Source organism: Antennarius striatus, chromosome 4, assembly GCF_040054535.1.
Source record: "Antennarius striatus isolate MH-2024 chromosome 4, ASM4005453v1, whole genome shotgun sequence".
In the NCBI taxonomy this organism is placed as follows: domain Eukaryota; kingdom Metazoa; phylum Chordata; class Actinopteri; order Lophiiformes; family Antennariidae; genus Antennarius; species Antennarius striatus.
In genome coordinates, this window is record NC_090779.1 from 2,606,665 (window position 1) to 2,633,162 (window position 26,498).

General features: G+C 38.9%; 1 protein-coding gene across 1 annotated transcript; it reads right to left on the reverse strand.

Moving 5' to 3' along the window:
- Positions 1-437: 437 nt before the first annotated feature.
- cbln1 (cerebellin 1 precursor) lies at positions 438-25,694 on the reverse strand. Its single transcript, XM_068313643.1, has 3 exons — positions 25,095-25,694; positions 23,960-24,079; positions 438-1,536 (listed from the first exon to the last, which is right to left on the reverse strand). Exons 1-3 carry the CDS (start codon positions 25,350-25,352, stop codon positions 1,339-1,341), a joined length of 576 nt encoding a protein of 191 aa, XP_068169744.1. The 5' UTR covers positions 25,353-25,694; the 3' UTR covers positions 438-1,338.
- Positions 25,695-26,498: the final 804 nt, after the last annotated feature.

Genomic DNA, 26,498 nt, shown 5'->3' on the forward strand with positions numbered 1-26,498 from the left:
TTTAAGTGACTCCAAATTTTTCCAAAGTAAAGGTTTAAAACTGTTGTTTGTTGTTTCACCAATATTCACAAATAAATTAAGCTAAGAAGCTGCGCCTTTTGGTATTTTGTTGTCTGCAAATTTCATTTTGAAGACAAATGGTAATAATTGTTCTGTTATGTGTGTCAGCAGCACAAAACTGTTCAAAAAAGGTGACGGTGTCTCCTGTTCTCAAGAAAACCCCAAAAGTATTATAGCTGGTTTAGCCATGCTCTTATACCAGGTGTGTGGCTGCTTAAAACTAACCACAAAAAGGTGGAATAATCCTACAGTTACTCGGGTGACCTAAATAATCTACATTTGGTGTTTTGTTGTGCTGCTCTGTTTATAACTTGTTTTGCATAGCATTCTTTTTTAAAAATGTTGTCGTTGCACATTGGTAGGAGACATGTTGCATCCAAATACCTTGTTTTACATTTTGTACCTCATGATTTATTTGTTGTGCCTATATGAGCTAACCATTTGTCATGTGATGGTTATGTACCGTTATTGGAAAACCAGAAATAGTTACAGGAAGCAGATGAGTCTTTCATGAACAAAGTTTAAAATCCAAAATTTGCAATGAGACCTATAGCACACAGTTGACACGAAATGTAAAAGTGGGTGGAGCACCTGATTTTGTGAACATAGTTTAGTATCTTTCTCAATAAAAATTGTAGAATGTGTTTACCGGAGAGACTAATCCAAAACCAATACCATTTATCTCAAGCATTAAAGAAAAATAAAAAAAAATTGCCACAGTAAATGGAAGATGTGTTGAACAGTTGTTGGTAAAACATTCTTTAAAGCTTATGTTGATAGAAATGGATGGATTAATGACTGAATGAATGTTCGGGGGGGGGGGGGTTACAGTGACGATTTAGAATACTCTATAACATATAAATGATCAATTGCGTCTTTCAGCAGAGAATAAAAAAATGTTTTGGCTGTCCAAAGCTGCATCAAGCAACAGAGAAAACAGAGAGGAGAGAATGGTGAAAGGAGGGCATTAATACTGTGAACTGCCATCATACTACTCATTTACCCCCATATCATCTGGGGTCATGATCTTTCATCTCTAACGTCTCTCATCTTCCTTCTTCTTTCTTCTCACTTCAGTGTCCCAAACATAGTTGGTTGTCCTCTTCTCTCTTTTTCATATTATTCACACCGTGTTCTCTTCCCACGCCGTTCTTCCTTCTCCAAACGCTTTTCCACCATCAACTTCATTCTCATCACACTTTCATACTTTCTGTCTTCCACCAGCTCCCCCTTCTTCCATTTCCGCTCCCAGCTCCTCCTCCTTCTCTGCCTCTTCTCCTACATAGGGAACACCAGGAAGCCGGAGAAGGTGGAGTATTTCCATCCTCCCATTAGGTTTCCTCTCTCCAGTTTGAGGTAGGCCCGGTCACCCTTCTCCATCTGGATCAAAACACCATTACTGGCCGCCTCACGTGTTACGTCCTGGTCTCCGGCAAAAGCTGAAATCACTGGCCAGCCGTTGTGCATCAGGCTCACCTTGATGGAAGAGAAGAGGAGAAAATGTTGACAAACCAGGAAGAAAAAGCAGGAGAATACTCTCATATGCCTGAAGCACACTGCTGGTTTACCAGAAGTAGTAATTGCTAGAATGAGTAGAACTGGCCTACTACTACAGTGGTGCATGAATTAGTTGGATGCACCAACACATGTCAATCAATCAATCAATCAATCAATCAATCAATCAATCAATCAATCAATCAATCAACTTTTATTTATATAGTGCTTAATCACATCGGAAGACATTTCAAAGTGCTTTACAGATAGAAAGCCAACAATGTCCTCCAGAGCAAGCATAAGCGACGGTGGCGGGGAAGAACTCCCTCATTGAGGAAGAAACTCCGGTCAGGACCCAGACTCTGGAGGGCGGTCATCCGCCTTGACCTGTTGAAATCACTGCAACAACATGTGCATGTTGTTGCTTGTTAAACTCTTTTTTACATGTATAGCATCATATCACAGTAAGTTATCTCAAGGCACTTTCCAAAAAGACCGAGGGCTTCATGTACAAAGAGTGTGTGTGCATCACAACGTTGTGCTCAGTCTCTCTAAGGGAAAGTTCAGTTGTATCAAGAGAGAAGTGATCGTGTACATGTACAGGCCTCATGTCAACTTCATGGCCAGCTTACACACATTTCTGTTGATCCTTTGGTGACTGTTAGAGGTGATGCTTAGAAACTGCTATAATAAATAAATATAATAAATAAATTAGACAACAATTAGTCCTCAGACTGACCAAAAGCGGAGGTATGATGACCTCCATTCCCGTAACCAGACGCTGAGAGGACAGTCGGTTTGCTGGAGAGACAGTGGTGACAGGACCGGGGATAAGCCATTCTGGCCTGGCAACATTTGATTTCAACCATATAAAAGAGGCATGAATGTAGAATTAATGTGTTCACCAACGCACCTATTGATTCAACGATATATGTGAGGACACCTATCAGGTGATCTAGGTGATCAGTTGTACCGCCTATAATTCCAATGGTTTCTTCTTGGGACTCCAGCACAGGTAAGGAGGACGATAGTCATTGTGTTTTAAAATAATAAATTATATAATAATCGTACCATAAAAACAGTATTTACGCATTAGCGTGTGTCTTACCAGGCTGTGAGCAAACTGCTGTATGGACACATTTGTCGTGAGTTACACAAATACATACATGTAATGTAATGTGACGAAAATCACCCACATGTACTCAATCTCACACGTTCTCTCACTCGGTCCTTTTCTGTTTGTTGCTTAAGCTGGAGGACAGCGTGACAAAAAGCATATTTTTGCGTGGTTTTTTTGCGTGGTTTTTTTTTTTCTGGATTTAAGTTTATGCCACTTTCAGTAGGAAATCCACACAAGTCTTTGTCCATTTAAATAAAAAAATCATATTCAAATGAGTCCTGCAGCTGAGATTCATCACTCTGCGCAATCAGAAAATTAACTTAACAGAGAATGAGTAAGAATTTCATGGAAAGCAGTTTGGAGGTTAATCTTTGGCAAACTGCCCAGTAGCATAAACAACAGCACAGAGTGTGTGTGAGTGTCAGAGTGTGTGTGAGGGTATCAGTGCTGTGGGGTCAGAGAAGTGCACACATCTTTTTCACATTGGGGACACAGAAACAGTCGGTCTTCACTGGGTGTTGGTTGGTTAGCTGCTCTAAAGTATAAAACAGGAGTGGAGAACAGTAACTCTGCCTTCATATGCACACTGCAAAAGTGTCTAAACTGTGATGTAAAAAGTTAAGACTCCATCTGATCCACACTGTTCTGAAATCAACCAATAACCCAGGATTCACAAAGAATCGAAACAATCAGATTTGAGCCACCTTTGCCTGCTGTGTGAACATTTTCCTTAATAAGACTGACTTATTAAGTCAGTCTTATTTCTTCATATGAGAGCTGCTTCAACCAAAATAGAATAAATGTCATCTCTCCTGATCAGACTAGGTCTTTCCCAGAAAGTTTTCCAATCATCCACAAAACTCCAATGGTTCACTGGGTCTTCTATTTAACACACAAGAATGTGCAGTGGCCCTCCTCACCAGTGTTCCCTCTAAGCTCACATTCTCAGCGCACAAGAAAATAAAATTTGATTAAAACATATTAAATAATATCTAATGTTAGACCTGATCTAAATAATTAGACCAATAATATTGTTTTCTGTACCATTTGGCACTGTAACTCAGTGAGTGACAGCACATATTGTAATTTTATGGACGTAATTTAATATGATTACATGTTTTTTTCCTTATTGTGTAATAACATATTTATGCCTTTACCCGTTTTCTAGTAATTTTTAAGAGTCCAGTATTTGTGGCTATTGGTTTTCCGTGTTTTTTAAACCGACGTATAATCGAGAACGACTTAACTCGATATAAAATGCACCTGTATTTTTTTTTTTTTCATGTTTACCCATTTTTATGTTGTGAGGTTCTGCCATGACAGGTGAACCACAATATAGCAAGAAAACACTCTATACTGTAAGCTGTACAAACTACCTGTATATATGAGGAGTTGTCAAACTTCTTTTAGGGTGATACATTTGTTTAAGCAGGCAGTATTGTGACTAGCATTTTAAATAAAGCAAATTTAGAAAATGTAGGCTTAGAATACTTTCTTATCACATTTTTACATACATTTTTCACACAATTCCAATTAATTTGCAGATTTTTTTTAGTGTAATTTTGCATGCATTCACTTTGTGAATCAGTGACTGCAGGAAAAAGAACATTTAGCAGGATATGAAGATTATCCACCCATAATAATACTAGACTTAATTTTTTCATTTAAAATTTTTAAAAATTACAATTTTAAACTTAAAATTTCAAACTTAATTTTAAATTTTAAACTTAAAATTTTAAAATTTTTACACATTCTACACATTTCTGCACATTCATATTTTTAACAATTTCTAACTCCATGCTTTTTCTGTCACCTTGAAAATAGTTACTTAAATCTCCAATTATGGACAAGGACAAATTAGCTTTGTTAATCTGTAGATCATAATATATAAAAAGTCTAACACTTTTAACTCACTGTTGTCCCACAAAGGTCTGATTTTATTGTACTGTACTGTAAACTTATTTCTATTCAAAACATCCCTTGAGCCTCTAAATGAAACCTTGATATCTAATGGATTTGTAACAGCACAAGGGGGTGAAGATAAGGAAAGCTGCTGGTCCCAATCCCAGAGTTTGTACCAGACTTTTCCAGATGTGTGCCATTACTAACAAGATAGTAACAACCTAGAAAATAATGACCATAGACTGGTTCCTTACTTTAAAAAAGAAAATTATGAAAGATAACAATTAAATGAGTTTAGACCTCTTCGATATGCGATTTAAAAAAAAAAGTTATGAGATTTTATAACATATTCTTGTTTCTTATACTGATGGGAAATTTTATCCCTTGTAATATACGTATTAGCCACATAAAAGTGTGCAGGATGCAAAACTCTTTAAACTTGTTCCATAGTTTTATTTGCTGACTTTTCATCATCTTTTAATAAGATACCAGCTAATTCTAACTGAGACATTTGTTTGTCATTCTGATACTACCACTGCTCTCTGGCAGTTTGGGTGTATGGAGAAATTTCCAACACAATTATGTCAAGCACAGGTTCATCTCAGGGCTGTGTGTTGAAATACACACTCACACCTACAGACAATTTGTCACCGGCCAATTCACCTGAAGTGCATGTTTTTGGACCTAAATCATAACCAAAATATCATGACCTCCAAGATCTGCTAAGCTCCAAATATTGTGAAAAATTAACACAAATATGTTCATTCATTTTTGAAGAACCCTGTTAAGGGGTTCAAACCTCATCATTCCCAACGTGGCCTTTCTGTGAAGAGTTTGCATGTTCTCTCCGTGTCTGAATGGGTTTTCTCCGGGTTCTCCGGTTTCCCCCCCATCATCAGGAAAAACATGCATTTAAGGAATATTAAGTCATGTTGGCCCGTAGTGGCGGCGCACCCAGGGTGCAGCGGCTCTAGACCGACTTTCCATCTAGCCTTTCAATCCTTTCAGGATTGTACCATCCCTGTGTATAATGACAAATAAAGCTCTTTGTCTTTTGTAACACATATCATATGCTAAAATAATCCATGATAATTAATTAAAAGGGAAAAAGCAGCTGGTTTTAATGATTGCAGATGTAGATTGGATAACATATATAAGTTTAAAAAAAAAGAAGTTTAGAAATGCATTTTAAAAAGAGAACATTCCTTTAGTCAAACGTATCTACCTTTCATAGTGCAGTAGGTTAAATGTGGTACAAGTGACATCAAAGAATGGGGCGTGGATGATTTATAAATGGCCTAATTTAGACTTACAAAAAGCCATAACATTAATTCGAGAATTCATTTTGGAGCCTCTCATTGAGAATATTCAGAGAAGCTTGTGGATTCCACAGCTCCGTACTGGTAGACTCATTGAAACATTCAGACTGAAATTCTCTGGGTCCAATGGACCAAAGTTGGTTTTGATCCATCGTGATCCTCAACCCAGGGGCGACGTAGTTGTGACAAGTGTCAACATCTCCTTAAACAGAACCTTGTTATAAAGTAATGTGTCATGTCTGCTGCTTTATAATACTTATGATTTTAAAAATCCATCATCATTGATTTTGCTGTTTGCGAATGTGCAATAATAGCAAAAAAAAAAAAAAAGAAGAAGATATGTCCTGTTAAATAAAGCAAAATAAGTCAAACTTGTCAACCAAAAACTTAGTTTTTGCTGGATACAAAATTTCATTGTCAGTGACTACAAGGGAGTGTGACAGAACCCAGTGTGTCGTGTTCCTAGACTGACATACAGAGAGTACGCTGGTGTTATATGCTCACTGGGGTAAAAGGCAAACACCAGATACGTACTATAGGCTTTGTCTTACTGTAACATCTGTGACTTTGTAAATTGACTACATGTTAAAAGGAGAAATAATTACAACAATATCTGTACGGGTGCTGGAGTTTGTCCAGAGGAGCTGCTCTCGGTGCAGCTGTGATGGAGGATCAGTAGTAAAACATGGAGCTGACATCTGTGTTGTTTTTCCTCTTGTGCTGTACTGCAGTGAGAGTACAGCACACACACACACACACACACACACACACACACACACACACACACACACACACACACACACACACACACACACACACACACACACAGACACACACACACACACACACACACACACACACACACACACACTGAGCCAGCATGTGGTCTGTCTCAGTGATGTATGGCTCCAATAAAACTGTGACAGTTGCTTTAGAAGGATGAGACTGTAGTCACCACACACACACTCACTCACACTGTCACACACACACACACACACACACACACACACACACACACACACACACACACACACACACACACACACACACACACACACACACACACACACACACACACACACACAGACACACACACACACACCTGTAATGAATGAGGACCATGTGCTGGTTTTGCCTGAGACCGATCACACACTCCCACCTAAACTGTCAGCTACACCCTAACAGTTTTACAGTTTGTGGCCATAAATTTAAAGGCAGGATAATAGAACTGTAGATTGTGTCATACCTCAATGACCTGCATTCATTTATGTATAAAAGCACCAAATATCTGGCTGACTAATAGGAAAAAAAATGGCTCCAAGAGAGAGACAGATACCAGAGAATAAAACAGATATGAGGAAGAATACGCGAAAGAACAAACTCTGGGAAATGGAAGAAATGGAGCGTTATGTAAAAGCCAAAAAGTGTGTGTTGTGTTTAGCACAGTGCTTAACACAACAACATGACATCCTGCTATGGACCATCAATCCCTGTCCTGTTGACTGTCTAACTTCACAGCGAGACACCCATTTTTATTTGTTGATTGTTTTTTGCTAACACCCCCCCCCCCCAGTTGTGTCCTTTCTGTACATGTATGAGTTGTCTTAATGGTGTTTTCCCCATATATAATTTCTGATATTTCAGTTATCTTATTCTGGAGGCTTTTTTTCCAAATGATATTGCATGTAAGTCTATTAATACATCTAATGTTAATGTGTTTATCATCTTATTTCAGATAGCTCTCTGGTTTTTAGATCCTTTCTTTGCAACAATAAGCAATACAGTTAAAACAAATGTGATTATATTTCAAATAACTCCCATTGCAGAATTTTTGTGTGAAATTAGACTTTTCTAACTGCCAACCAAGCAAAGTTGCATGGTATACCAAAAATCAGTCAGACATGCCTTCAAAACAATTTTCCATGGAAATAAAAAAAACAATTGATTCCAGTATTCCAACTGTCAAAACGACTTCTATTTTGTGATCAGTTATGGTTGAATATGAAATGCACCTTAAAATTAAGCAATGGAAACAAAAATACTATTTGTTGAAAAGTCAACATATCAAATAATCTATTGAGTATAAGTGCAAAGGTTGATGAAGATTGAATTTATATACGGACATGTGGACAGATGGGCAGATGAATGCACAGACTATTATATCATCCCATCAATGTTTTCTTTGGATGACATTTAATTTTTCCAAGGTACAGTATGTCACTGCTGCTAGTCATATGTATCCCAGGAGTATTGGATTGAAATGTCCATGGTAAAATAGAGTAAACCACAGCCCGAAATTAACGCAGTGAAAAGTAACAGAAACACGAATCCATTTTGTTTGCATTTTTAAAATACCCTTAAACTCAGTAAAATGTCAACATGGAAAAGATCGTTCAGAGTTACACCTGTCTTTGTTCATCCCACCCACACCTATTTCATTTTAGGTACAAAATGAAGTGTGATTTTAATTTTTTTTAGTTCCTCTTGTGATTTTAATGAAATAAGATCATGAATTGAACACACACTGCTATTTGACAGGTAAATGATGTTTAAACACGTAAACAAACTGTGAATCCCCATTTCTACACACTGGATATCACTGAATCCATCTTGTTGCTTTGAGTCACTCAGCAATACTAATTTCACTATCTTTTGGGGAGATGGTGACCATTGATCATTGATGCCTACCGTGCTTTTCTGCCAATTTCTTCCTGTTGCGCTTTTGGGCAGGCATTTGAGGGGTAACGGATATAATCTCTGCTTTGTTTGTTTTTGTTTGTTTGTTTTTATAAAACAAAATATAAGTAGGTATTATAGAGCGATTATAGAGCTATGCTACCATAACCATCACATCTTATGGTGGTGCACCGCATCGGTTGGGAGGATGTAATGTATTAGTAGACTGAATGTACCCACTAGGTGTCAGTACTGTCCTTTCTGCCAGGTCAAGACCTTTTACAGTATCTTTACAAGTGGACAAGCAGATGTTCACAGATTTGAGAGAGAGAGAGAGAGAGAGAGAGAGTTACTCTTTACATTAAGATTGCCATTGAGCAGTAATATGGAATTTCATACAACACACTACCTGAGCAGTATACAAGTAACTGCAGTAATGTGGTTTTAAATTCTGTGAGTACACAGTATAGAGAAGCAGTCAAATGTCAGGACACTGTTCCCCATTTAAATTATTAGAAAGATCTGGACCAACGTTTGACTGGTTCACTCTATGAAGTTGTAATATGTGTGTGTGTGTGTGTGTGTGTGTGTGTGTGTGTGTGTGTGTGTGTGTGTGTGTGTGTGTGTGTGTGTGTGTTCTGACAGCAAACTATTTGGAATCAAACCAGCACCTTGTAGGATGCACCAGAGCTACAACTGAGTGACTGCTGCCAAAACTAATGCTACTGCTCCTCGTGTCCTCTGGCGTAGCTATATAACTATATAACTATATTACTATATAACTATAGTCTGACTTCTTTACATAACCTGCTAAGACAGATTCATTTCTCAGATCAACATTCTGTGCTTCAGCTTTTGTAAATGACAGACTAAGGCTTTTATTGCATTTAACCTGACAAATGCAGTAGAGTCCACATTCATGCTTGTCAGGTTGTTAGGTCCATTGCTTAGATACCATACACCCGTTCACAGAAGAGGTCATTTTCACCAACTGGCATATTGAAATGAATTTATTTGTAAAAATAAAACCAACAGATCTCTCAGTTTATGAGTTTCACTAATGGCTTTGTTAATTATCTGTTGACTCTTGCGGGTGTATGATGAATAAGAAAAAACACAAATGTCACTTCATACCATTGATAGAGGGGTGATTTTTACACTTAAATGCATCCATTGCAGAATGTGTCTCTCAAAACTTGCACCACTTCACCGTGACGTTTTCCCGTAAATCAAGTAGTTTGAGAAAGAATACATACTTCCTGTTTCCAGGAGGGGGCACTACATTTATGATTGAATATCTATGCAGATATCATCAAACATCTACAATGTAAGACAGATTATAACATGGGTTATGTTAGCTCACATTTTTAAGGGAGTATTAGGTTTGTAAGCAATACCTTAGAATACCTCACGGTGCTTTGCCAGTAATGCTTTGCCACAGTTTGTAAAAAACACAATTAACCAGACAGGATGGGATGGTTGGATGTGTGAGAAATTCGTCAACCATGATCTGTTGTCTTTCAACAACTTCGCAAAGACGGTGATACATGTCATTTTTTGATAAATGTCAATTACAGCTGAAGAATAGTCGAACTGCAATGCTGCAAACGTACAGATGTAGCTACGTTCTTTTTCACATCCTGCTGATGCAGTACCCCATTGGTGCCACCAGGGTAAGCCTTTTGATAACCAATAAAACATTATGTCCTTGTGATTACTTTCAATAGGTTATCAATGTTGTGAGACTGTGCAAACATGACTTCAAATACCATTTTCTACATGAGCTACAGAGCCAGCTCATTCTAGTGAGCTTCTGGTTTTGTTTACTCCCATGAAGGTGTTTAAAATGACCTTTATGCAGGTCTCTTAAATTAATAGATTTAGATGCTGCATGGTGACAAAAATGTGTTCAATTGGTGCAGATTTTTAAAGTTAAAACTCTTCAAAAGCTCGTAAAACATGCATCAAAGACTTTCATTTGTAGAAAACTGAACTTTGTTTTCTTCTGCTCAGAGAAGTCACCCAGGACTGTGTTCGTCTTTGCGGTGGGATGCAGATGTCTGCTTCAGATTCCACTGCCACGGTCAAGGTTTGTCTTTAAAAGAACACAGAACTTGAGCTCTGTGTGGGGGTGACACGGGAGGATGTGGGAGTGTGGAAGTTGTGTTGCTGTGATGTGTGTCTGGAAGATGCTGCATGAAAGAACTTGCTGAGAGCAAAACTCGTGTTTGGGTTGCTTTTTAGTCATGACTATACCACTGCGATGTAAGGTTGTGCTTTCTGTGCTAATAACTGACTGTTAGAGAGCGATAAAAGCTGTACAGTGTGATCAATCATGAAATACAGAATGTACAATACACAAAACAATGAAATTGTTCAGACACAGAAAGGCGACGACAGAAAGGTGACAAGAACAAATTCTGTCACTGCAGGAAAATAGCTTTCACTGATCCATCACCGCTAAATCTCCATTCAGCACAAGGGCCAATGACATTATGTTTAATCAGAATGGTTTGTGTAATTATTCCTGGCTTTCCTGATAACCTTTTGTTTCCCAGATCATCTAAATTGCAGTGTTTAGCTCCTTGTTGTTGGTTTCACCTCCACCATACGTCCTTCAGGGTGTGTACGATACATTTAATTGGTTTCAAACTGTGCAATAAAGTGGAATTAAAATTAAAATAAACATTAAATCACAGTTTAAAGCTTAGCTGAAATAAAAACCCAAGAGAAGTGATGTCTCTTGATTTTAATATTTCTAAGGGCTATCCAGAGCTGATGAAAGCTGGACCGCAGCCTGGTCACCTGCTTTTTGGCTGGATCTTGGCAAATCCAGCATCAGTTCACTAGTATACTGTACTTCAGTGCTATTGTGCATAAAAGTGTAGTAATTCTGATTTAAATTAAAAAAAGAGCATCCCAAAAGAGCGTAATGATTCCAGTGATTTATTATTTTTTTGTATGTTTAAGGACGCTTTATGGGAAGAAACTCAGACGGGTTTGAGTTCTGCTCAGGAGGGAAAGCTTTTATCAAGCATGATGTCACTTTGACAAGTATCACTCACTGGAGTTGCTGCAGACAATGAACCCGTTCATAGACTCGATATTTCCTGATGGCCTCATTCAGCATCTACCATCCATTTCCAGAAACATACAGCTTGAACAAATTGGTAAAACCAAATTGTCCCAAGGTCTGAGTGTGTTGGAGCTAGTTGGGATAGGCTCCGGCAAACCTGCGACCTGCAAGACAGAAAAGCGGCCGAAACGAGGCAAATATGTTCATCCTATCTTCAAGAGGAAATGACTAATATGGAGTCCTCAATGGAATCCAAGATATCAATACAAGTGGAGATAAAAAGCTGTCATCTGTCATTTGCAGGATGCACATACGCAGACGACAGCGTCCTTCCAAGGAGCCTTTATGCAGCGTGCATGAGTTGTGAGCTTACAACATGGGAGTGAATAACAGCCTGTGTCACAACTTTCACTTATAAACCAACGCATCAAGGGCTCTTGTCATGTGTTCACTTCCCAATCAAGACTCAAACAGATTTGCAGAGCAAGGGAGGAGAATCATTCATCTCCTGTAACTGCAGCTCAAAGTGTCAGCAGTCCAAAGAGGATTTGAACACAGACGCTGTCCATCCACCCCCACCAGTGGCATGAGAAGACCTGAAAAATCTACACTTTGGAGGAAAAGATTCAAGAGATCAATTACTTTTGTGGAGCCAGATTTCAGTCATAAACTTAAAATCCAGTCTATGAGAAATGAATACATAATTTAGCATGAATAAGTCATTGGCTTCCTGTAAGATCTATGCAAACAAACAATCCATGTGAAGCCTAACTCAACACGTGACGGTTCCCGTGGTCTAAACACCTCCTGCAGATCCACACACGGCGGGGTAGAGAGCAGGTTGTAGACCAAAACAGGGAACGGCACAACAGGTCATATCAAGCGATCTCTGATTTTCAACACCGAGGAAGCAAAGCATGGCAATGTCAATCACAGACGTGTGAGTCAGCTAAGACCACGGGTAGGGGGGTGTAACTGACAAGAAGGTGAGGAGGGGACTTGTAAAATGGTTTTGAAGATCATGTTCTGACCACAAAACGTGTCAGAGAGTTGGGTTTTTAGTTCTGTGTTTGGTAACCGTAGGTGAACAGTGAGGATATCATGAAAACATAAAGCGTGAGGAATCAAGTCATCATCACTGTCAATGACACGTCACTGTGTGGTTTATAACCTGTATTCACTGACATCAAACAGCTTATTGTTGCCCTACCTCGGAAAAAGAGTCTCTCCAGAAAGAGTCTCATAAATATGGCCCAATTTATTTAATGATTTCTTCCTCATAAAAGTTATGTGTGATTATTCTTGCTGCTCAAATAAAATATGGTAGCTCAAGTGGAAATTGTAGAGTAATGTCTAGTCTTTTTTTCCCCTTACACACTGATGCTCTCAGGTAAAAATCAGCAGCGGTCCTCACAGAGCTCAGACCTGAGGCTTGGACTGGCCAGAAGAGCCATGAGTGTGTAAACCAGCACAACAACTCACTAATACAATACTGTATAACGTGTCAAGACATAAAGATTACAGTCTTGCTTAACAGAATCAAAGCAAAAATGATTTATATTTTAACAGACTTATTTACATTACAGAAATGAAAAAAGTATGAAATAAAATAGAGCCGATAAAGAATCTTTTGTCACTATTGAGACATGGTGTGCACAATTAAACAGCAAATTACTCACTAATTCTAATGTGTTTTACTCATATTTGAAATTCAACATTTGCATTAGTTACTCATTGTTTTGATAAAGTAACCGCCAGTTGTCGCACTTTGATGGAATTGGATGCTAAAACACACACACACACACACACACACACACACACACACACACACACACACACACACACACACAATCACATCGTTCAAGGCTAGTCATAGTAATTACCTCATTAATTGCCCGTTAGTTAGTGCCTGCCCCGCCCGTACGCCCCCCAAATCCACCATCAAATCACCATTGATGGCTATCTGTAGTGATTCACTGAAACGTATGTATGCTCCACACCAGTCCCTTCTAACACTGACGTCTTTTGGATTTTTTGAAATCTTTATCTCAGAAATGGGATGCTACTCATTACATCATCAGTTGATCGTTAAAATATGGTTAGTATGATTATTTGCAAAATAAATTAACATTTATGCACTTTTAAGCTATTATACAGAAACTATGTGTTTGATGTGTTAAGATTCTCAATATTTCTGGAATTCTTATTGACAAAGAAAAAATAATCAAACAAAACAAGCAAAGGAATGCATTTGGAATGAACATTGTGGGTTTGTGCAGTTACAGGTTAAAAAACCTTGACGGTTTCACATGAATTTTAATTTATAACAAGTTATGATTTAAGAAAAAAACCTTGAATAAGTGTTGTTTTTGAAGTTTATTTCTGAAGGTTCTATATTGAAGAGGCCTTATGAAGCCAATGCCAGCCGCGGTGGTGAATCCGTTTGTCCTGGGGTGATTTGTTGAACTGAGCGCGACAGCAGGAGGGTCGTCCACCTTGAACCCTGAAAAGCTGCTTGAGTTTTCCATCAATTAAAAGTGAGAATTTTCTCACCACTTCTGATAAGTCTTTGCTCAGGTGGAAATTGTTGGATCTCGTAAATGACTTTTCACTCTTGTTATTTGGAAAGAGAAGAAAGTTGACTTGACCTTCTTCGGAAGACGTTATATGGTGCAACTTACCAACAGTTCCTTCTTTTCCATCCATCCATCCATGACTTATCGTCTCGTCATCAGTCACTTAACCCTGATCAAAGGTCCTTTCTTCTATATCCAGGTTCTGAATTTTATAATTATTTTATTTTATATAAGTGCTTTAGTTATCGTACCAAATGTATCTAAATGCTTTTATCGTTTCAACCATATACTGTTCATGTTTTTATGAACAGTCTATGGTCTCACTTTTCCATCAATGGGAAACATCAGAGGAGACATTTCTTGCATTATCAAATAGTTTTCAGTCGCAGAAAAATTCTAACTTTCACAGGCAGTAAAATATTAACATTTTTGAAATTATTGATCTGAGGATGCAGAGAAATGTTTAATTGATTTAGTTGAGTATTTCTTTAAGCCTGAAGAGCTATAAATGTCATACATTAAATATAAATGTTCTTTTTTTTTGGGACGGTATCTGCCATCCAAACAACTCTTCTTCAGGAGCCTTTTTGGAGGGGGGGGGGGGGGGGGGCTTATGAATTTTTAAAAATACTTACTTTCACTTTTCCCCTGTTTCACACATGAGCCCAAACCAGCAGATTTTTTTCTGTAAACTGCCAAACTAAAGGAGACGGAGCACAGGTTGACTGGACAAAATGAAACCATACATCTTGTAGACTGTAAGGTTATAAACTGTGTGTGTGTGTGTGTGTGTGTGTGTGTGTGTGTGTGTGTGTGTGTGTGTGTGTGTGTGTGTGTGTGTGTGTGTGTGTGTGTGTGTGTGTGTGTGCGCGTGGTGAACAATAAAAAAACAGAAAAACGGGGTGCTTCATTTCAGTGAACTATGCAGACATGCATCCTGTTGTGTTTTTCTCCCACTCTCTCCCACTCCCTGAGAGCGATGGAGGTCTCAGATGCTGACCGTGCATCCGTAGTGTTCTTCATGTCCCCATCCACAGAGGAATTCACCAGATGGAAAGACAACAAAATCCGTCGCAGCTACAGATTTCAACAGATCCAGACCATAGATTCAACGATCATCAGACAACGTGGGTCCCTGGGACACAAGTTTTAAATATTTCTTATAAGAAAATTGATGCAATTTTTTTCCATGATATAATATTGGGATAAAATGCACTTCACTTTAACAAAAATATTCACAATTTATCCATTTCTCCACTTAAATTTCAATCACTATTATGTTTTGATCTCAAGCGAGTTTGGGTCTTATTAAAATCAACCAAACGGCGACACAGCTTCTGCTCCGTTTACACGCAGTGTCCACACGAGAATATATGAATTAAAGGCAAAGAAAAGTAGTGAGTGAAAAAAACAAAGTGAAAAAATTTGTATTACATATTTTTTTTATTTCTAAAACTGTTTTTTTTTTAAAGAATGACTAGTAGGCTTTAAAATTTTGATCAAAAAATATGTAATTTTACTTTTCTTTCTTTTCTGAAACAGTTATGACGTTATTATTGACAAAAGCATTGAAATTAACAGTTTGTTTAATTTTACATTTTACTACTACCTACTCCCACTACCTTCTTCTAGGTAGTGGGAGTTGGTGACTGTGTGAGACTTTTCAAGTGAGCTTATTCAAATATATAGGTGAGGATATTGGCAAAACTCAGTCCTTGCATATGCTTCTACCTTATATTCTGTTATTACTTCTGGGATGCGTAAACGTCATGTTGGGATGCACACATTTTTTTGAAGCATATCCCAGGGATGCGCTACTTTCTGGAGGTTAAATGAACTCTGTAACCCCAACGCAAATGAATGTTTTCATTGATTGACAGTGGTAGCATATAAAATACAATATTTAATATAACGTAATAGTATAGAATAGAGTATTATAATGTTGCACATTATCTGAATTAATTTCTTTTTGACAGTCTTGGTTTGGAATTCTGGTTTTAAGTTTCTTTCCAGCATTTCATTTATACACTTTTGACTAATACAACAGATTTCTTTTGAGTAATTTCAGAAGATCCAGCTGTTCCTGTCATATTGTTTTTAACACATCAACCAACCTTGTAACCCTGCGACTGGTACGCAAATGTGCAGCTGTTTAATTTTGTTTTTAATCTGATTTATTTATTTATTTTATTTTAGAAAATCTAAATATTCACATTGTAGATAACAGGATAGGCAAGAATAATCTGCCTATTTGGTCCTTCCAAGTCCTTCTATAGATCCTATAGTAATCCTATCAGCATTTTTTGAAAGCCTAAACTGTTTGGAACATATAGGTTTGTAAATAAGATTATTTGCAAAATGATGAATAAAGTAGGTAATTAACAGGTAAAAACTATCCAGTCCACACATCCACCATCTGCATGGTCTGATGCATCAATTCTATATTGGCCAAAATGCATCACCTGATTTTCTGTTCATTGTCTAGGATGAGATTTAATTTGAACTCATGCTAAAATTGTAGAGGAATTAATTTCATTAATATAATCTGCACCATCATAATGTTTTTTGCATCAAGTGACCAGCTTGCATACCAATGTCCAAATTAAACAGCATGTGCAAATTTTTCTCTCTTTCACTTCACTGATGGAGGTTGTGCAAATTTGTGTTACCTTGAGGCTACCAGAGGGCCAAACTCCAGAGATGACACATACACACACACACACACACACACACACACACACACACACACACACACACACACACACACACACACACACACACACACACACTTCATACACTCCATCCCCACAGTCTGCAGGCGTTCAGACTGTGGGGATGTACTCCTCTAAAGATAGTTGTTGATCGCTGTTGTTGACTGTGTCACAGCACAATAACCTAATAACGCATGTGTGTAAAGATGCATGTGGTTAAAAAGAAAATTACATCCTTGTCATAACAGCAGATACAGAAAACAGAACAGTTTTCATTTAACTCCAATGACAATTTAAAAGTAAAAAAAATGGAAAAAGTCTGAATTATTTTGATAAGTCGTTTCGCACTGAGAAGTGATTGTTGCTAAAGTTAGCTTAGCACTGCTGATGGTTCATTGTCAGGGCGTGACAACAAACAAATGCAATTACTATACTTATTGGACCATCACCATGGATTCAGAGACGACCTTTGACCTCCGACTGGACCACAACTGTCTTATGGGTGGGAACTGGATTAGGACATGTAAGAGATGCATAGAATCAATTCAGGTTTGTTTTTGTTGCTTTTTCTGTCCTGTCTTAAGATATCCTCATTTTCTTCAGTTAGGAGAATAATCAAACAGGTTTGCTGCGAAAATCCACAAATGCTTTGTGGGCTTTAAAGAAATATCGGAGTAAGGAAGATGATTAGTGGTGCGCCACTCAGTCGTCCTGCTGATTTATGTGTGCTGGGAATTTTATTTTGTTATGACTGTTGACCGACCGACCAGCATGGAATACTTTAATGTACAAATAAAAAAGCTTCCAATTAGTAATAAGAGTAAATCTATGAGATATACAATGTGCAGCAAAAGAACAACCTCCAAATCTTTTGGATTCACAGGCCCAATCAGGTGTTTCATAAATAATAACCAGAGAAATATATTATACATTTCTTAGTGAAGGATCTAAATCTAGAAAAAGGATATAGCCAAACAAATGATTTTATGAGCACAAGTATTTATATAATAGTCCTGTAGCACTTGATGTCGACTGTGAAAACAACATTTTATATTAGGTCATATTTTATTATAATTATTACACAAAAACTTGTGTTTGTAGTTTAGTGAAGGTAGCATCCTTTCATTGTTTCCATGGAAACAATAAAATGAATGTATTCAAACAGAAAAACTCCTTACAGACAGAGGGATGGACAAACTGACATCACTATATGATATATATTATATTCCCGCTATATTCCCCCAGCCCTGTGAGTTTAGTGCAGTGACTTGTTTTTAATGTGTGATTCGCCTCTGGGGAAGTTTCCCTCAGCATTTGTGGTGGACAAACTTCACTAAAACAGGATAGTGTATTACCGACCATCCTTTTATAACCTTACATGTAAAATTTTACAAATTTAAATTTTTATGTAGCCCAGTAGTTGGAAAGGAAGGAAAACAAACTTAACTTGGATTTGAATTCAAATTTATTCAAGAAATACGCAATAATGCACTCAATATTGAGAGTGACTCACAATCACACTCCAGCAACGCACAACTGTGTGGTGAAGAAAATAATTTTTCTACTATTCAGTTTGGCACAGCAGTAAAAAGGTGGAGGGAGCAGCATGACGTCCTGAGAAAGAAGCACTCTTTTTTTCTTAAGTGTTAAAATAAGTTGAAGCGTTTGTATGTAAAAACTAATGCTAAGTAATTTTATATATATATATATATATATATATATATATATATATATATATATATATATAATTTTTATTTTTCAGAATAGTTGAACATTCATATTTATTCCAAATCTAAAAAGACATGAAAAATTTAAGTGTCCTTGTCTGCCATGATGCGAAAAATGAAGATGACAAAGATGGTCAGATCACACCGACACGTCAAGAGGATTTAGCCTAATGCTAACGGTCAATAAAATATAACATTAAGACCCCATAGGTTCAGATTTCACATCATGTTAACGTGACTCAGCAAACATCACACTCTGTTTGCTCTGATGTCACTTCCTGTGGTCTTTTTGTCTTTCCTGTTGGAGTCATCAGCAAAATATCCTCCTTTTTTCTCCACATCTCTGTGAACTTCACAGAGAAATGAACCCACAATGCATTTCTGTACATGAAGACGTTCACCAACATGCACTGTTGTCTTCAAGAAAAGTCGCAGGGAGGAACGCAGCGCACACACGGATGCTGTCAGCCAATAGCACGCGCATACGGCATCACATGACTGCCAACTAAAAATCTGCGATGTAGTGAAGCCGTGCATCTTGAGGCGCGAATACGTGAGGGATTACTGTATGTGTTATATAATCAACATTGTCATTAACCTGAAGCATGAAAAACCAGCGCTAGTCACATAAGTTTCTTCTAAATGTTGATCAGCGACGTCGTCATCATCATCTGTGACTTTAGAGAACAATTGTCCTACGTTTAAACATTCATTACATAGAGTGAAAGCACCCATAAAAAAACGCAGGTGCTCATTTGAAAGAACAGCCCTTACATATTTAAAAGTATAAACACGTGTGGATGTAGATGCTTATTCTATTTAAAGAAGAACATTTGTTTCCATGGACACAGTTGCTGCCACCACAACTGTAATAAGACCATGATCTCTGTCACGATAATTTTCCAAAGAGAAAATATGAGAATGAGAACAGAATGACGTGAAAACGTGAACATGCATGATATTTTCTTGAGTACGCATTAAAACTGCTACTGTCACTGTCAAAGTGGTGCCAAATGAAGCTCCAGATGAGCTGAACAAAACCCAACCGTTACACACTGCTCTGTTTTCAATTCTGAGTGAGGAAATGACCGCACACCAACACGTCATCAGCGTATATAGACACAAAGTGCTGCCCAGTAGCGTTCACGTGGGAAAGGTTGTGATGCTTTCTAAAAACAACTCGGAACGTTCCCGATCAGAGGAGAATCTGCACACAAATAAGTCACGCTTAGAGGTGTGTGAAATGTGTTTGATGGTATTTTAAGGCATCTCAATGAACTGAACATCAAAATGCAAAGACGATGGCTGATAAATAATATAATATTATATATATATATATATATATATATATATATATATATATATATATATATAAGCAAACCGTTTGGCTTCAGATATAAACTCATACACCAACATTCATTTGTGGAACTGTTCGGTGTTGACAAGCTTCCCTTGAGCAGTAAATATTCAAACTACAGCAAAATTGCTGACCTCGACTTAGTGTGTGGTCCATGAGTTTGGAGCTCATCTGCTCCAGAAAGAATTACCACTTTCACAAGGGCAGAGAGCAGTTAGAACTGGACATTAAAAAGATTTCAAAGCGCGGTTTTGGGATTCTTTTTTAATGTTTCTACTGGATTCAGTTCAGTAACGCCGCTAAAATTCTGCTAACTGACTGACCATCAAAACCCCAACTCTCCCAAAAACAGTGTGTGTGAGTGTGTGTGTGTGTGTGTGTGTGTGTGTGTGTGTGTGTGTGTGTGTGTGTGTGTGTGTGTGTGTGTGTGTGTGTGCGTGTTTGCGCGCAAGTGTGTGTGCATGAGGATGTGGAGTGTGCAATTGGCTGAAAACTGCTAGCGAAGCAACTTCAACTAATTTTAGCTTAGCTTTAGCTGTCTTACCAGTTGGACTTTAATATCTAATATTATTAAATCATTAACACAGAGAGAGATTTGATTCCAGTTCAAGATTTATTTTACTATTTTATTTTATTATTTCATCCACACTGGAAAGGATGAAAGTTTAGTTTAGAATTTGTACATTTTAGTATTTTTTTTTGTTGCCTTTAGACATCTATACAGATCATTTAAACACTGACACGACCTCTGTATGGTGATGAAACCAGGCTGAATGAATGGGTTTTTGTAACAGAATATATCCATCCATCCATCCAGCTTATTGAGACAATGTCAGCATTGTATGATCCTTCTTTAATCGTTTGATGATATGGTCGACATCAGTTTCCTTATCTACTTTACTGTAATGTGATATTTTTAATTAGGAAAATAACTGCAACCATGTGTGAGTTTTTTCTCATCTAGTTTCAAACTGGAGGTCTTCTCTAAAACAGGTGTATTATATTGAATTCTCTGCCTGTTCTCTCGGATCCACCGTTATTATAAACCACAAATATGCAGCCAAACTGATTTGGCAGCATATGTCCAACGTCTGCTCCTGAACATAAACCTGGAGTAAGTGGCTTTTACTGGGAATCAATTTGTGGCACTTTTTCAACTGTAAAAATATGCAAATGTGCAGAAACGCAGAAATAAATCACAAAAAGAATCACTAAATACGTTGTAATAAGAGCATTGCTTCAATGGAGGAAAGCTGTTGCAAGCAAATTTGAGAAAATCATTTCATGCACATTTTACTCAATGTCGATAACTGGATGAAGATAAAGAAATGGAATAGGAGCACAGTTATTAACACATTTATAGAAATAGGATTAAGTGTCTAACCTGCTTCACGCCTGTAACAGTTACTGCAGTCTTTCCACATAAACTGCGTTCACCTCACATATATTGTGTTCACACTAAACGTTTAAATGTACTACAAGCTTCAGTGGACAAATATCCATGAACAGGCGCTGCGGGGGCTGCGGGGGCTGCAGACACGCAGCTTCTGCGCTCAGGTTCATCACACGTCTCCGTTGTGATGGCCAGGTATTTCCTCAGGTGACATCTGTGGTAACACTGACCCCAGCCCGAACCCGACCCCCCGCTGCAGCGAATACGTACGAGGGATTAAATCTCTCTCCTTGCTCCTCTTCAGTCACTCTCTCACTCAGATGCATCTCCAGGTACAGAAACGTGTCACAAATTAATTCCACGTGGATCAATAATCAGAAGTGCTGACAGGATTCAGTCTCTGTCGGATTTCCTCACATTGTTCAGTATTTGTAACCCATCAGCACGTTCACCTGTTTGTCTTTCAAATCTCTGAACTCTTTGTTCACAACTACAAGCACAAGATGTTCACAAACAGAGATGGAATTTCATTTGTTCCCATTTCATTCCAAATACTGAACAAGTTGCTTGTGTCGGTAAAAAAGGATTCAAACCAAATAGAATCCTGTTACAACAGAGAGTGCAGGTAATGTAAGGGTTGTTTTTTCTTTTTTTCCAGAAATATTGCAAGTAGCTTTTTTCCATTCAAGCATGGTTAAGAGGACGGTATGTTGGATGGTGAAGTGGAAATCTCTTTAGATGAGATGATATAAGTGCATTTAATTTGCAAAACTTGTATTTAATTGCTGGGAAAAAAACCACAAAGGTTAATAGGCTTTTTCAGACACCCACAACATTTCTCTCCCTCTGACACGCACATAAACACATCCTTTAACTATGAAAGGCCTGATGCGCATAAACCCTCCATCCTCTGATCAACAGTTCCTCATCACGTCTGGATTCCTCGCCTCCCTCTTTTCATCCTCCTTGTTCTTCGTCTGCTTTTCTTTTCCCGTTTTTCTCTTCGCTTTCCTTTCACTCCTACTGAATCGTCCTCTGTGTCTCATTCCTTTGATTCTGTTTTACATTCCCTCTCATCCTGTCTTTCTCAATCTTTTCCCAACTCCATCCCTACCGCTGTCCTCTCTCCCCGCTGTCTCTCATCTCTCCCATGCACCACAGTCGCTGCCTGTGAGGCAATCAAACAGTGGGAGTTTTTCCACACAGCAGATGTGCTCCACGGATGGCATGATGAGTGGTAGAGGTTGAAGGTCGAGAAGGGGAGAGAGGACAACCCAAAACCTGTTTCATGTCTCCAATGAGACAGAACACGGCGTTTGAAATCTAATTCTAAAATGCTGTGTTTTTAAACATACGTACATTACCTACAGAGGATTTCACCCACATCTACGTCAAGATTCTGGTTTGTATACTCTGGTTGTCTTTCTTTTACAGTTATTGACATCAATATCATCATTAAATATTTATTAATATTTATAGAAAACTGAATTAACTTAGTAGCAAGAGTCAAGCGTTTGCCACCCACGGCCGATGTGTGTTCAGTCACATGAAGATGACTGGGGGGTCCACGAGGGGCTCCCGGGGGCCGTTCCTTCCTTCTTGTCCTTGTTGTTATTGTTACTGATAATTAATTCAAAACTCTGATAATAAAGCAGAAATATCAAGAACAGAGCGCCAAAGCCCTGGGCGGGAAACGGAATAATTACACAAATGTTTCTTTTGCATTGAAAAATTCATGATGTGGGGGGGCTGTGCACGTGTTGAATGCTGGGAATTGACTGAAGACAACTCACGTCCTTCCTATGACGCGACACATCAAAAGAATATAAGGACTGCGTTATAACACGACGCGGCGAACACGCTTCGTTAGTAAAGGATGAAAGGAGTCGCAATCGGGGCTGACTGCAGGCAATGTGTGTGTGTGTGTGTGTGTGTGTGTGTGTGTGTGTGTGTGTGTGTGTGTGTGTGTGTGTGTGTGTGTGTGAGAAACATATACAAAACAAATAATTTCAATCTAAAGTCCCATGTGATGGTGTGAGGAAATTAAAAATCTCTGTCCCTATCTAATAAAAAAAAATCTTTTTTGTCAGCTGTGTGTGTGTTGGTGATGTGTGTGTGTTGGTGATGTGTGTGTTGGTGATGTGTGTGTTTGTGATGTGTGTGTCGGTGATGTGTGTGTTTGTGATGTGTGTGTTGGTGATGTGTGTGTTTGTGATGTGTGTGTTTGTGATGTGTGTGTTGGTGATGTGTGTGTTGGTGATGTGTGTGTTGGTGATGTGTGTGTTGGTGATGGTTTGGAGCTTCATGCTGGTAACACACATTTATTCTCTGTGTATTGATTCATTATAATTTGGGGGGTGTTGAAGCCCACCTCTGAAGTTGCCCCCCACCCCCCCAGGTGTGACATCTTAAACAACTACAAAATGACGGCGAGTGATGGTGATATTATGGGTAAACGCAACACGGAGGCGTGTATCGTGACACACGCACACACACACACACACACACACACACACACACACACACACACACACACACACACAGATACCTGTATAGTTTGGCGGTTGTAGACTTTGACTACGTGGAAGTTAAAACTGTAAATCCCTTTCCGTGGGGCGATGAAATTACTTCTCTCTTCGTCAAAATTCCTTCCAACATTTACAAGAACCTGTAGGAAAGAAAGAAAGGAAAGACAGAAACTGATAAAACGGCTTTAACTACAAACAGGCGTGCAAAACATTGATTATAAAGCACATCAACGATCAAAAACAATACTTTCATATGTTTTGGTGAAAAAAAATAATTCTAATCCTGTATAAATGGTCAAATTTCTTGCAGAAACTGGAATGTGGGGCGTGCATTATTCTACATTTTCTGTTCGATATCATCTTTTTTGATATAGAATTCTAAAGGGCCCCTGAATGGCCCCTGAACATACGTTCAGATTCCCGACAGGAATAACTGCTTTTATCTCATTTTTTCCCTGTCAGTAATTCCAGACTTAATATGCGATGAACTTAATCAATATTTCAAATGAAATTTTCAATTATGCATTTGTGCAGCCAAATGTCTGGTTTTATGGTCGCTGCTGAACTACGGGCTGAAATTGAACGGCAGTTTGAGGGAGAATTAACCTTTAAGGGAGGCGGCAGGGACCTCGCCCCCCACGACCTGCCGTTACTAAATTATTTGGAGAGATGTCAGTTCCCATATTACACATAGGTAGCTCAGAAAAAGTTGAAATCTTCAAATGTCTTGCCTGTTATACTTCTATTTCTACTTGTGAAATCCATCAAGCTTTATATTCCCTCTATTTTTAGTTTTTTTTAGACCAGCGGGCAAATCTCTGCGCGTAAATCTACCCAAAGTAGTCCTGTCAATAATTTATCCGGGTTTCATCCAGTTTTCACAAAAAGTAATGATATCCTGGATTCTGAACTATTACATGATAAATTCACTTTCCACAAGGATGGAATGAAAAGACCAACCAGCCTCGGGAGTGCGGAGCGGAGATAATGTCTTTCTTTCTCTTTTTTTAATATATTTCTCTGTCATTTCACTGCTTCTCCCGCTGAGAGCTCAGATTGTCTGTTCAAGTAAAAATGAAAATAATAAATCACTTGAAACTTCATCCTTTCAAATGAAGACAGACACACAGACCCAGTCAGATCGTTTCGTCCTACCCGGTCGAAGTAGATGACCATGGTCCGGTTGCTCATCTCGGAGGGTTCGTGGTTGGTGTTCCGGACCGCGGAGAACGCCACCTTTGCGCTCCCGGAGCGCACCGAGATCCCGAGCGCCGTGCCCGTGGGGTCCGAGGTGGGGTTGGAGTCGCACACCACCAGACACTTCCCCTCCAACACGATTGGTTCCGTCTCGTTCTGAGCCCGGGTCGGGCTCGACACCAGCCACACGGCGCTCAGCAGGCACAACGCCAGCATCCTGGACCGGAACGAGCAACTTCTCCGACCGTCTTCTCACCTCGGACTGAGGGTCGACTCCCCTTTGGAAAGTGAGGTAGGAGTTTCCAGGTGTTCTTCCACGTACCTGAATGAGGATTATTTATCAGCTCTATGTCAATCCGTTGTCCCGGGTTTAGTGAGAGAAAGCACTTTTTTCCCCCACGCCAGGTAAGAAATTGGGTTTATTATAGGATTCTTTATTTTATTCCTTTTTTTTGTTATTTTTTAATCTCCGTATCTCCGGGTGGATTCTTCAGGTTTAAACTGTTCACTCTTCTCTTACTTGTCGGGGTCTTCTCTATAAGGTGGGGACGCGGTGGCTGGGAGTTGCGCGCGGTGCGGAGGGGCCCTGTCGGAGCGACGACGCAGCAGCACTCATAGCGCGCAGTGGAGGTGGGGGTGTGGGGGGGGGGCTCCGTCTGTTCTCTCTCGCCAGCGCTTGAATTATTGATATGTGAGATATGAGAGTTTCAAACACAAAAGGCTCGGGAGGAAGGGACGCAGGATGCTCCCGCCCTTTTTCTTCTTACAGACTCAAGTAACGGAGAGCATCACAGCATCAGTGAGGGCGCGCTTTTGAGATTTTCCAATCACTGCGCGCCAATCGGTCCATCCCCGCCCTATTCCTCCATCTCCCGCCTCCCTCTCTATCTCTCTGCGTCTCTCTCACATCCATCCATCCATCTATCTATCTATCTATCTATCTATCTATCTATCTATCTATCTATCTATCTATCTATCTATCTATCTATCTATCTATCTATCTATCTATCTATCTATCTATCTATCTATCTATCTATCTTCTTAGCCTTCAGCTGTCTTTCCTTTACCCCCCCCCCACCCCCTCCTTGGTGTACAGGTGAATGGAGAAGGCAGTCTTCATACACATAATGACTGCACGTTTCAAGCGCTCATCTTCACTATTATTGTCACTGAGCACGGAGGCAGGAAGTTGAGATGAAAAATGAAATGAAGGAGTCTTATTAGGTGTGTGAATGAACCATCTGGAGTGTGAATGCTTCTAAAAAAACCTGAGTATTTACAGAGGGAATTAATTAAAGCTGCAAACTAGTGCAAACAGTCATGGTCTCTGCAACAATGCAGAAAGTGTGTCAAATGAGGAGC